At 42.1% G+C, this 14,259-nt stretch overlaps 1 protein-coding gene across 1 annotated transcript in view; it reads left to right on the forward strand.

Annotated features, from left to right (window-relative positions):
* Positions 1-216: 216 nt before the first annotated feature.
* USH2A (usherin) overlaps positions 217-14,259 on the forward strand; it is a 580,026-nt gene continuing 565,983 nt past the window's right edge. Inside the window, exons 1-2 of the mRNA XM_048843172.2 lie at positions 217-886; positions 7,025-7,190. Of these exons, the coding sequence (XP_048699129.2) occupies positions 402-886; positions 7,025-7,190 (651 nt within the window). The 5' untranslated portion in view covers positions 217-401. The remainder of the gene's footprint in view (positions 887-7,024; positions 7,191-14,259) is intronic.

Here is a 14,259-nt window from a genome sequence, read left to right on the forward strand (position 1 = left end):
ACATTCTTTACTCAAACAAAACCCCCACAAGTTAAATAAGACTGAAGTTAAAGCGAATTTTGTTTGAGCAAAGACTGCTGGTTTGACACACTGACCTGAAGTTGAAGGAAGAATATGGCCCCTAATATTTCCAACAGGATATTTTCAATTAAAAAAAAGAAAGTAGCATTCATGCTATGGGCACTGTTTGTTTGTATTGGTTTACAGATGCTGGCGGTCACCCACGTCTGTGCAGTTGGCCAGAAGAACATCCGTGTCCTCTGAGAATGCAAACCTGCCTTGGTTTCCCAAAGATGAAACTCTGCATCATTTGAGAACCACGCTCTTGAAAGCATTGTTGCCGAGATAGGTGATATTATTTATTTAGGGATGCTTTATCCGCAGGAGACTTTTTTGTAAACATGAATTGCCTGGTTCTTTCCTTGGGCGGTGGCTTCCTATTTCATGCCATTGAAACATTACTCTTAGCTTATTACGCCTTCTTATCATTGGTTAGCTCACAGGGACATTTCCCCAAACTAGAAAATGTGGGAGCTTTCAAGAATGTGTCTATTGTGCCAACTCAAGCAACGTGTGGATTGCCAGACCAAAGTACTTTTTGTCACAGTTCTATTGCTATTGAAAGTATTCAGTCCTGTACCCAGCGGTTTTGTATTCAGGAGTGTCCATATAGATCTTCACCTGCCTCCTACACTGCACTTTTCTCAACAGGCCTTGGCACTTGTATCACAGAAGACAAGAATGATTTGCATCCAGGCTCCTCCATCAACTCTCTAAGTTTTATTTTTCGTAATCACAAGGATTGTTTTTCTACTCCCCGCTCTCAGAGGCTCACAGCATCATTTACATTAACTGTTTGGCTGAAACCTGAGCAAGAAGGTGTAATGTAAGTAGTGTTGCATGTGTTTACTTTCATGGTGCTCTGAAAAATCATGGTAGTCGAAGCTGCTATTACTGTGCTTTTTAAAATTTAACAAAGATGCATTGTAGGAAACTATGAGACATTTAAAAAATTATATTTCAGATCAAGGGCTTCATTCTTTGCAAATATTAAGGCATATGAAGACTGTTCCTGCGGTGTTTACTCATGAGTAGCACCATTAATTTCAATGGAGATATTCATATACAAACCCATATTAATTTTTTCAGTTAAATGTATTTGATCCTAATTTATAATTAATTTTTTTAAAGATTTGTAAAATTTTTTTTAAAAAAAAAAAGGTTTGTGCCCTTTTTTTGCTTTGTTTTTAAGATGGATGAAGATGACCTAACATTAACCCCCCAGCCCCCGATCTGCTTTAAAAAACGTTGAAATATCAGGAGTGTAAAGTCTGGTTGTCACAGTTTTGTTGGAGGATTTCTGCCAGGTTTAGGGATAGACAAGGTGATATCTCTTATTGGACAATATTCTGTTGGTGAAAGGTTAAGGGATGTTTATTGAATTTGAAAGGGTGCTAAACCTTTTAACAAAGGCTTATTTTATTCAAAATGTTAGTCATTGAAGTTTGAATAAGTGTTAAAAAATGAAGTTTTAAAAACTGACTAAAAATTCCTTCTTGTTTCAATTGCTTAAATTTCACTCTCCTAGCAAACGTGATATCATTATATTAGGTCTCCCATCAGTCTTTCAGCCTGGAGAGGACCTGAATCTAATGTAAAACACAAGCAGGTTGTTTAAAAAAACAACTTTTGAGGCTGCCTTTATACTTCATAAAGAAAAGCCCAATCCTCTTTGCAGATGACCTTTAAAGTATAGTATGCAAAAAGCGTAATATGTTCATTGTGGACATATATTAAAAATAAAATGTTTCCATATCTGTGGAATCTTAAAATCTAATATGCTCCTCTGTACCATTTTCGATAGTGATTGTTTATATTTTTGTACTTTACTCAGCTTAGACAAAAAACTAGAATACATTTTTTTCTTTTGTTTCTAGTCATTTTCACTTCTTGGTTTTCATACAGCATGGCAGAGCTATGGTGTTTTAAGCTCACAACATGTTGAGATGCAGTGCGTAATTCCCTTGCCTTAAGCCGCGGACCACATATATGTATTGATATTGTGGTCAAAATTAGTGGTTGAACCTGAGACCTACAGCAACAAAAGTGCAGGTCCTTATCACTTGTGCTAAAGGAGACAGCATATTGTGCTGTGACAGCATATTACATACAGTACCTGTAAAGACCAGTGCCTCCTGAGCATCTGAAATCCACAGAAGTTAAAATCCAACCTGGGGTGCTAATCTGTAACAAACCGATGTCTACATACATACGTCAGACAATAGGGTTATAAGTATAGAACCTTCAGACAGAACCAAATGTAAAGCCCCTTCAACTTGATCTCAAGGAATAATTGTAGCCCTGATGCAGCAAAGTGCTCAAGATTTACTCCTGGGGGAATTCTGCACCACTGTGCATGTGCAGAATTTATGTCCCCCATGGATTTCTTCGCTTCCCCACAGAAAAATGACTTTCTGATGGGGTAGCAAAGGGAAGCCACAAGAGCAGTCATCCGATCCTCCCCAGCAGTATGTTTCGGGTGCCCAGGTAAATCACTGTGGGGCAGGGGGCAAGACTGGGGAAGACCCGGCTGGTGGCTCCTACCCTGTGCCTAAGCTCAGCTGCTAGTCCTGCCTGGGCTGGGGAGGACGGGACTTCCTCTTCCCCTGCACGGCATCCGGGGCTGTGTCAAACCCACCCCCTGATTTCTCTCCCTGCTAGAGGAAGCTCTGCAAACTGCCCCCCATGCTTCCTGTACCCGTCACTCCTCAGGGGGAGACCCCCCTCATACCCAGACCTTCCTGCCAAGCCTGACCCCTATACACCTAGAACCCTTCCTGACAAGCCTCACTCCTCCTGCACCTGGACCACCCCAATGAGCCACATGCACCCAGATCCCCACCCTGCTGAGCCCCAACCAGCTGCACCTGAGCCCCACTCCCCCAGCATCTGGACCCTCCACTGAGCTCCCCACCTCCTGACCCCCCTGCCAAGCTCTATCCCCCCACACCCTCCTGCTGAGCCCCAACCACCTTCACCTGGACCCCACTGCAGAATTCCATTATCATTGCACCCAGAACCCCCCCATGTGCATCCAGATCCCCCTGCACCTGGATCCCCCACTGAGTGACCCACACCCAGATTGCACCATACAGAACACTCTGAACCTACACCCCCCACACTACGCCCCTTCACATTTGAATCCTGCCTTGCTGAGCCTGCCTGCCTACATCTGGTGTACCTGGCGCAGAGGGGCAGGGTTCTGGTGTGTTTCTGGGGCAGGCCCTGTCCTTGCGCCATGTCAGGGTTGGGTGCAGCCTCACTGCTGAGATGGTGTCCCGAGGAGAGCTGCACAGTGATCTCCCACCTCTGTGCAGTCAGTGGCTTGTGCTCTCCATAGAATCATAGAATATCAGGATTGGAAGGGACCTCAGGAGGTCATCTAGTCCAACCCCCTGCTCAAAGCAGGACCGATCCCCAATTTTTGCTCCAAATCCCTAAATGGCCCCCTCAAGGATTGAACTCACAACCCTGGGTTTAGCAGGCCAGTGCTCAAACCACTGAGGTATCCCTCCACTCCAGTGCCATGCTGGAGCCTCCACATTTATTTGACAATAAGATTTGCAGAATTTTGCAGAATTTTAAAATGTGTGCAGAATTTTTAATTTTTTGGTGCAGAATGCCCTCAGGATTAAAGCGTTTGGTTAATTTTAAACAGATTAGTAATCCCATTGAAGTAACTCAGTGTGGTACTGAGACTACTTGCATAGAAATTCATGTGATTAATCATCTTCTTAAAGTTAAGCATGTATTTAAGTGCTTTGCCGAATCAGGACCTCTGTTAGATAGTAGCAGTCATAGGCAAGGTCTTATGCCTGGTTCTTCATTGGCTTCCTCCTTATGTTGCACTCATTTTGCAGAAGCATAAATGACTACACAAGGGGAATATCTAGTGCTTTCAGATGTGGAATATCATGGAGATTTACAATTTAAAATCCTAATTTTAATGTTTCTGTTCAATGTCTGTATTGGATACCGGGAGTTTCTGTGACTTTGGCCATAGATGTTCAGTACATATACATGCATGTTATGCTGATAGACCGTAGTTGATTACAAACTGGTGGTACAGTAGAGTGAACTTGGAACAAAAGCTCAGCACGTCATCAGACAGAGGGAGTGCTTGGAGTATTGTGCAGATAGACACATTGGACCAGCCTGGTCACATAGAAAGCCAGTCAACCACTTAGTGCCACACAAACAGGCTTTGAAGTCTGACTCAGCAGGCATGTAGTCCACAACACAAAAGGTAACATCACCAGAGCTGATAGAGCTGCATTTTTTCCTTTTGTTGTACTGGGTGTGTGGTGAACCTTTCCTTACATGCTCATAGCAGTAATAGGCCCTGTATCTCAGAAAAAATCTTTATAGGACAGAGACACACTCCAAATCCCATTTGACATAACAGGAGGGGCACTGAAGTGGGAGCCAAACTGACCAAGGCGTCACACAACTGCCTTGCAACACTTAAGGAGACAGGAAATGCATCCGATGAAGTGAGCTGTAGCTCACAAAAGCTTATGCTCAAATAAATTGGTTAGTCTCTAAGGTGCCACAAGTACTCCTTTTCTTTTTAGGAAAGTATTAGTCACCCATTTTACAACTAGCTTAACTGAAAATTTACCCAAGTACTTCCGGCAGTGTTGGAATAGAACTCTGATCTCAAATATAACAGACCAAGTCTCATCTATTTTTTCTCACTGTCTTTCAGAATGAATCTGCCAAATCTTTGTGCTTCCCTGTGCTGTTTGAAATGTGTTCTAACCATTTGATCCCACTTTGCTCCCAGAGCTAGGAATGTAATGTCGAGAGACTGAAAGACTCCATAATAGAAAGACAAATATGCACCCAAAGATGCAGAATTAAGATTGAATGGGTATTTACTAAGTTTACAAGTTTCATGTTCTTTTAACATACATGTTTTGTATTTATATTTATAGGCCCCCCCTTTTAAGTTAGCATTTTGAGAAACTGAGGAAAGAATAGCAAGAAAAAAGATAAACACTAAGATTTCATATAATATAGAAAGTTGTCTTTGTGTAACCATTACATCTGGAATTTAAAAAGCTTTGCATTTCTCTGCTTTTGGACAATAAAGGGGTGACCCACTCACCCTTTCCTGGTTTGTCCTCTCTTCCCTTCCACCTCCCCCTTCTGGATGCTATAGGTCACCCTCATTTTCTTTTTGAGTATCGGAGATGTGTGTGTTCTAAGAATTTCACAGCCAGGAAGTAGGTCTCTGTGTTTTACCGGAAAGTTGGAACAGTTACAGAGAATGGCTGTTCCTTTTTATAGGTCTGGTTGGAATGCAAAGTACCATTCCTAACCAGAACTGATACCGTTATGCCTATTCACCTATTTCACCTTTATTGACATCATTTCTCCCTTACACACACACACATCTCACTTTCGTCCTTTTTTTTTCAGGGTTGGGTCACAATTCATATCTGTAATTTCCAGTTTTCAAAATTCAGTACATCAAGGTCACTTCCCTTCTTAAAGTAATGACACCTGTGGGTATAAAAAATGTGGGGGGTGTTTGTTTTAGATAAGTAAAATAAATAAATCTTGGATTATCTAACTATTGTTTATCCAGAAACTGCGTAAATCCAGTTCCTAAATATTTTGCTACTTAGCTGTGTCTTTCCCTCACATGTATTATCTACCAGAACTAGCATGTTTATAGGCAAACAAAACAATGAGAAGACCAATCAACAATATATTAAGAAATGTGTTTTTAGTAAGTTTGGAAAATAGGAGTTTGTGTTTGGCAAGTAAATTTTATTGACAACATCCCTGGGGGCTAAAAAGAGTAACAGCCAAGATCCATTTATTTTTCTCTTAGTGGTTTTAAATGTGAGTCAGTTAATGACAAAGGTACCTTTACCAATAAGCCAGCTGGTGTGATACTTTTGTGTGTAGGGGACAGAGTGGACAACATAAAGGAATGAGATTTAATAGCTAATAAAATATATTGGAACAAATTCTTATTTCGCTTGCTTCAGTGAGGTCTATGGAGATATGAGTGTAAAACTGGTTTAACTCCTGATTTACTGCGGTGTAGTTGAGATCAGAATCTGGCTCTTCATGAACATGTTCATGGATGGGTGAGTTGAATTCTGCCAGAATGGCTTGATGGCTTGACAATGGAATGTAAAGCTTTTCAGCTTTGGATTGCTCACTCAGTAGTGCTTAAAATACCTACTGTCTGAAGCCTCTTACGTAGCCTATTGTCTGCTGCGTAGCTTCCGACAACATGGTGGTATGTGGTAAAACTACTTTCAGCTAGATATGTGATATGAATTTGTGTGGCCTCAGTCCAGTCCCTTGTCCGTCAGTGTCCACATTGCATTTGGTGCTAACCTGAAATCTCAGCAGAAAAGCTAAGGATTGACTGAACAACCTTCTTACAACTTGGGGGCTCTCTAGAGAGGGTTGAGGCATATCTACAGATCAATGTGGGGGAATCTTGCACTGCTTGTGACTGTGCTGCAGCTGTTCTGTGGGAAAATATTGGCCTTCTGGCGCATATATTCACTTTATTAAAATTAAAAGAAAGTATGCTAGTGGCTTAGTGCCTTATCAGGATGCAGTATTGTGCAGCTTTGTAGGAAAAGTACAGCAAAGAAACTAATGAGCCAGAAGTTTCAATATTAGTTTTACAGACTATAGCCAGCCACCATGTTTTCTGTCAGAGATCCATGAATAAAGGAAGTGAGACTGTGGGGAATAAATTGCAAATAAAGATTCTCCTTTCAAGTTATAGGGGGTTTTAGCAGAAATATTTTTCCTTGTGTGTAGTACATTCTGTGACACCTCGGTCACTGAGCATCCGCTCAGGTTGTATTTTTAACATTTTATTTTAATACATTCTGGTTAGCATGACTTTACTGCATAGCACCTTGGCTTGAGTGTGTCTATCTGTGTGCCTCTGACCTTACGTTGTTTTTCTTGGTTATTTCCAAAGGTGTGTGATGGAAAAGGCTGTTGATGGGCAGACTGTGTTCAAACTCACAGTCTCTGAAAAAGAGACCATGTTTTATTATCGCACAGTAAATGGTTTGCAGCCGCCAATAAAAGTAATGACACTGGGGAGAATTCTTGTGAGGAAATGGATTCATCTTAGCGTGCAGGTGAGTAAAATAAAAAAAAGCACATTTGGTTAAATGCAGGAAATGTGAGAGTGGTATATCTGCACAAGCACCCAAACTATAAGGAAAATATTAATTAATGTAAATTGGGGGATCCTGCAGGAGATGGTAGTTCTTGGAATATTGTAGGATCAGGCCCTTCAAGTAAATTTAAGTAATTTGAATACATTTGGGCACAGATTTTGAAATAAATACTAATTAAGCATTGTCACAACTGCACACACTCAACCTGGTAAAGCAGGACTAAAAGCCTCTTCTTTCAGCCCCACAAACTCAAAGCTCTAGCACTGGAGGTAAAGGAGAACTCCTACTAGTAGTAAGTATCATAGGCTCTAGAGGGCAATGTCTCACTCAAATATAGATACAAAGGCCACGATCCTGCAAAGAGTTATGCATGTGCTTAAGTTTATACACTGTGGATAGTTCTGTTGCTTAAGACAGACTACTTATAATGTGCAAAGTTAAGCATGTGCTGAACTCTCTGCAGGATCAGGGTCAGAGCAAGTACATTTACAACACTGAACTTTTATTTGTATTAAGTGTCATACACAATTATAAAGACAAAGCCCCTGCAACTTAAAAATTAATTTTCTCTTGGCATATCAATTTTTTAATGATTTAAAAGAGATTGTGAGGTTCAAGCAACGTTTTTTGTTAAATGTATTTACAAAAATCAGTCAGCAAATACAGCAGAAACTAAAATACTTTAAGTTATTTGTATATCTTTGAATTCCCAACAGACCATACTAAATTCTGTTTGTAAACCAACTTCAGTTAATAACTTAATCAACGTTAATTATCCTGTATTGAAATGTTTTTCTTCAGTTAGTTTATTTTACCTGTTATATTTAAGTTTACTTGGTTAACGATACAATCAAGAAATGGCTTCAATGCATTCTCGCAACTTGTTAAATAGTATTGACTGTGATTTACATTTGTAGTGCTGATCCTCCTCACTCATAAAAGCATCCAAGCCATCCTTGGTTTGTGGTGTGGTTTTTTTTTTTTCAGTTTTCATTCTTCTGAGATAACAGCATAGTAGTGTGAATAAAATTTTGTCTGTTGGATTAAAAGAGTGACCTTAAGGTAGAACTAATGAACTTTACACTTCAGACACTCAAAGGGTGCTATATTACTGCTATGGCTGTCAGCCACGTTTTGTACTAGCTTCAGAAGCTGCTAAAGGCTGGGATAGCCAAGTGAAGAGCAAATGGACCAGATTTCTTCAAAAAAAAGAAGTTTTAAATTGCATTAAAAAAAAAAAAAGCTCCCCACCATTTAGTCCGGCGCTCTCCACAGTGGAGTTCTAGTAATGCAGCTTGTGGCCTCCCTCCTCTCTGATAAGGAAGTACAGCCTATTGAGACGTGGGGAGACTATTGACTGAATCCTTTGCTGCGCTGCTCAGATTAGCATACAGCCTTGCATACTGCGACCTGTAGGCCACAACTTCTTATGAAGGGTGATAATGTCAGCAGCCTGTCTGATATATTGTAGAGTAGATGTGGCTTTTGATCTCCAGGCAGTGTGCATTGAGGCCTTTAGTTTTGTAATGTTTTTGTAGTCCCTACATTTATGTAACTCTCAGCAAATGATAAAAGGAACTAGTTTTACCATTTTGTAAGGCTGGGAAGGTGGCAAGTTACCAATTTTTTTGGGCGGGGGGGAGAATGACTGCAGAAAAGAGAGGCAGTAATGTTAGTGTGGGCGAGACTCTGCTAATACTTGTTAAACCAATGCTTAATGTCCAGTAGCGGACTGGATGTTTCCAGAAACCTCAGCAGACTCAAGCTTTGTCTTCACAGCAGTGGGGAGGGGAGGGAGTGTTCTTAAATCAAATTTAGCTAACTCAAGTTAAAATCCTAGTGGAGACAAGGCAGTCTGTCTGTTTTCACATGAGTTAGAGCATCGAGTTAAACCCCAGGTTCCTCAATACGCTAACTCAATCTGTTAACTCATGTGAAAACTACAGCCTTGTCTTCACTAGGATATTAACTGGAGTTAGCTAACTTAAATACACACCTTTTATTTTGTAGTGAAGACAAGGCTCAAAATTGATCTGATTGGTTGAACATTATGGAAAAAGTTTAGTGCCATTCTCTGACCAACTTGATTTTAAAGTGTATATTTGTTAGGTACCATGAGTTTTGAACCCAGGCTTGTGGGGCTGATGGGAGGCTTACCCTCTGCCCCACTGAGCTGTGAGGGCTGATAAGGGAACTGTTGCTAGTACCCCACCACTAGAAGCTACACCCAATGGTTCAGTGGGGTCAGATGACTAACAACAGACCGCTGCTTAAACACCACTGGTATAAAATCTCCTGTTTCTGTGCCATCCCTTGTCTGGGCAACTAATTGCTAGGCCTGTTGCTGCTCAGAGCTCTGAGACCAAATCCCTGACTCCTTGCCTGGCTCCTGCTCCTGTTCCTCCAATCTGACTTGGTTCTTGCTACCGCGTCTCCCGCTTGTTCCTGTTTCCTCGTCCTGACTCTTGTTGCTGATTCCGGCTTTGCCCCCTTGGCATGACCATGACCCCAGCGCTACTCCTGGCTGAGACCACTAGGTCAAACAGCCCATGTTATGGGCCCTCATAGCTTGCTCAGACCAACCTTGTCTCCCCTGGGACTTATTGTGGAACTCCTTGACTGAGTATGGACACTGCTGGGGCTTTAACCCTGCTGTCACCCCAGGGGCCTCTGAGTCCACAGGAACAGATGGCTACCCTCCAGCCAGAAACTGAGGGACCAAGCATGGTAGCTGCAGACAGGAAATCGTTCCTTGCAGGAGCAAGCTACAGCGCTCAGCATGACTGTGGGTAACCACTCGGCTTCTCGTATAACACCAACTTGGGTGACCAGCCCCAGAGTTCCTTTGCGAGAGAGAGATGGTGGTATCTGCAATAGGTTTGCAGGTTCATTACCTATTGCAGACTTCTGTTTATGTTTCAGCCCCAGGAGTACATCACAGATCAAGTTAAGATGGGGTTAGTACTGAGCTTGCCTACAGAACAGAATTACCCAGTACTGACCAACTGGGACTCATATAAGCCTTTGCCATTATTTTTGATGACCCTCACAAAGTCTGCATGGCAGAGACTGCCTTACCAAAGCTTAGGCAAACGCAGGGGTTAGCCCCTTCTTATGTTGGCTAGGTTAGATGCTTGGCCATAGATACTGCCTTGAATAATGCTGCATTCCTCCATCAGATTTGGCTTGGCCTTTGCAAAGAACTAAAATATGAGCAGGCACAGGTGGACTCTTCCCCACAAGTTTAGAGGCCTTCATGGACCTGGGCATTCAAATAGACACCAGACTGCATGAATGGAAACTGGAACGTAGGAGGACCTCACCTACCTCTCACCGTTACCCAAAGCTCAGCCCTCAGGACCCAAATGAGCTCAGTCTTGGTCAAGCCATACCAAGCCGTACCTGCCTATCACCGGGCGAATGAGAGCACAGAAGACAGGAGAACTCTGCTTCTGTTATGGAGGAGCAGAGAATGTGGTAACATGTCCTGTCAAACGCCCTGTTAAGACAATGACAGGGAAGAGATTAACCCCACACCCAGTCGGGGACTCAGGCCTGAGTACCACCAAGAAGAAACCCCAAGATTATGCTAACCCAGGTGTTCCTTATCCATCTACACTACTGCAGATTCCTCTTCAATTGAGGATCCTGCAGGTGGTGACTGGGGAGCATGGGGAAGTCCTATGGTTTACCCCTACTTTCTGCTTGCATTTAGCCTGATTTTTAGGGGCACCTTGGCTCATCCGTCATGATCCCCATATTCCGTGATCCCAACACATCATTACCTTCCTGACAAGCTTTTTTAGGGAGAATTGCCTTCTCAGTCAAGAACTCAAAACCCTTGAAACCAAGCCAAGGGGTTCCCCTTCGGCAAACCAGATGTTCTCCCACGTGGTGGCAACCCTGTTGGACCGAGAAACATAAATCCTGCATGATGGATCACGTCTTTCTGTGAAGTACAAAGGACTACCAGGATGTTTTCAAAAAATGGAATGCACACTTGCTACCCCCACATCATGTTTATGATTGCCCCATTGACCTTCAGCCCAGACCCCCAGTTCAATTCAGGCATATAAATTCTATGTCCAAACCAGAGCTAGCAGCATGAAGGGAGCACCTCCAGTAAAACCTAGCTAAAACTGCAGGTGCCCCTGTATTTTTTGTGAAAAAAACTGATGGCTCTTTGAGACTTTGTGTAGACTACAGGGCACTGAACTAAATAACTATATGCAATCAATACATTTTACCATTAATCCCAGAGCTCCTGAACTTAGTATGGGCATCTTGAGTGTTCCCCGAACTGGACATTAGAGGAGCATCTAATTTGAATCAGGATGGGGTATGAGTGGAAGACAGCTTCTAGAATGAGGCATGGACACTTAGAATATTTGGTAATACCCTTTGGGCTCACTAGTTCTCCTGCTGCCATCCAGCACCCGATCAACAACATATATCAAGATATCCAAGGCTGGTTTGTAGTGGCATATCTAAACAATAACTTAATCTGTTCTCAAAGTCAAGTTATCCATGACCACTATATCCATGAAGTTCTCACACAGCTGTGCCAGCATGGGTTATTACAAAACTGGAAAAGTGAATATTTGACCAATCATCCATCATCACATTTCTGGGGTTCATCCTCTCAGTACATAGACTACAGATGGACCCTTGGAAGGTATCTGCAATTTGATTTTAGGCTGAACTCCAGAGAATTTGAAACGTCCAAAGGTCTGTGGGGGTTTGCCATGTTTTATAGGTTTGTTCACAGGCCTTAACTGCCATCCTTTATAAACATGGAAGGTTTCTTTGGCCCCAGGAGGCCCACCAGGCCTTTGAATGCCTGAAGATAGATTTCCTATCTCCCCTGGGGCTGGTCCACCCTGACCAACCCATTGTCCTTGAGACTGATGCCTCTGATGTAGCCATCGGGGCTGTACTATCCCAAGGAGCGGTGCCCAGTGCAAGATTCATCCCTGTGTGTATTTACCACAAAAACTCACCCCACCCAAATGCAATTATGAAAGAGCAGACAAGGAGTTACTCGCCATCAAGGCTTGATTTTGAGACTTGGTGACACTGCCTTGAAGGGGCCAAACACCCCATCATAGTCTTAACCAACCATAAGAATCTAGAATATCTATGATCTATCAAGGTACCGAATCAGTGGCAGTTGGGTTGGGCCCTGTTCATCTCAAGATTTGATTTCACAATCACATATCATCCAGGCAACAAGAATGGCAAGGCTGGTGCCCTCTCACAAAAAAGGAAATATTATACAGAAGCAGCTAACCCTGAAGAACCACCCTTTAAAATATTAAAACCATGCCATTTCATTTGTGGGTCTGTATCTTTGGACTTCCTTACTATGCTTTGAGCAACCCTCCCTAATGATCCGCATCCCAGCCCAGGGCCCTAACAATGGCAAAGTGGTTCACCACTGGGTCAGCGGGGATCCGCCCACAACACGCTAACCTTGTTTCAGGCCCACTCTCAACCAGACTGTTGCCTGGTTTCCCTGGGCTGCTTCCTATTCTCCTCCTTGGGTGTACCTCCTTGCTACACCCTGTGTACCTGTGAACACAAAATCCATTGCTTTGCTCCTTTTTCTCAGGAAAAATGTGAATCATAAAAATGTGGTTCAGAGCATTTGTGGTCTACTGCTTACAATAGTTACTAGTATTTTATACAGCCCTATTTAATATGTGCTGTAATGGTGCCTTAGATTCATTAAAACGTAGGGCTGGAAGGGACTTCAAGAGGTCATCATATCCAACCCGCTGCGCTGAGGCAGGACCAAGTAAACTGTCCTAGACCATTTCTAAGAGGTGTTATCCAACTTGTTCTTAAAATTCTCAAATATCAGGGATTCCACAGCCTTCCTTGGAAGCCTATTAGATAACTTAACTACCCTTAGAGTTAGAGATTTTCCTAATATCTAACCTAAATCTCACTTACTGCAGATTAAATCCCTTTACTTTTTGTCCTACCTTCAATGGACATGGAGAACAATTGATCGCAGTCCTCTTTATAACAGCCTTTAACATATTTGATGATTGTTCTCAGGTCTCCTTTTAGTCTTCTTTTCTCAAGACTGTGTGTGCAGTGTTTTTAGCCTTTCCTCATAGGTTTCCTAAACCTTTTAAGATTTTTGTTCTGTCCTTTTCTTTCTCTCCAGTTTCTCCATTTCTTTCCTAAAATGTGGCACCCAGAATTGGACACTACTCCAGATGCAGCCTCACCAGTGCCGAGTAGAACAGGACAATTACCTGCTGTGTCTTACATACAACACTGCTGTTAACACACCCAGAATATTAACCTTTTTGCAGCTGTATCACATTGGCTTATATTCAATTTGTGATCCACTATAATCCCCGGATCTCTTTCAGCAGTATTATAGTTATGCATTTGATTTTTTTACGTAAGCGTAATGCTTGTCTTTATTGAAATTCATTTTGTTGATTTCAGACCAATTGTCCAATTTATCAAGTCATCTTGAATTCTAATCCTGTCATCCAAAGTGCTTGCAGCCCCTCCCACCTTGGTACCATCCACAAATGTTACAAGCATACTGTCCACTCCATTATCCAAGTCATATATGAAAATATGGAATAGTACTGGACCCAAGACTTATCACTATGGGACTCCACTAGATACGCCTTCTCAGTCTGACGGTGAACCGTAGATAAATACTCTTTGAGTACGGTCTTTCAACCAACTGTGCACCTACCTTATAGTAATTTCCTCAAGACAACATTTCCCTGTTTTGCTCATGAGAATGTCATGTGGGACTGTGTCAAAAACCTTACTAAAATCAAGATATATCAACTCCTTTGGCTAGCTATTCCTCTACTGAGTATAAAGAACAAGTGTTTGGGGAAAACTCATCCCTGGTATAATTCCATTGAAGTCAATTGAACTATTGAGTTACACTAGAAATGAATGTCGACTGTTACTTTAAAAAAATATATGTTAGTGTAACTAATGTTTCTCTAACCAAGATGTGCCATGCTTACTTTACATTAAAAAA

This window comes from Caretta caretta, chromosome 3, assembly GCF_965140235.1.
Source record: "Caretta caretta isolate rCarCar2 chromosome 3, rCarCar1.hap1, whole genome shotgun sequence".
NCBI classification, from domain to species: domain Eukaryota; kingdom Metazoa; phylum Chordata; order Testudines; family Cheloniidae; genus Caretta; species Caretta caretta.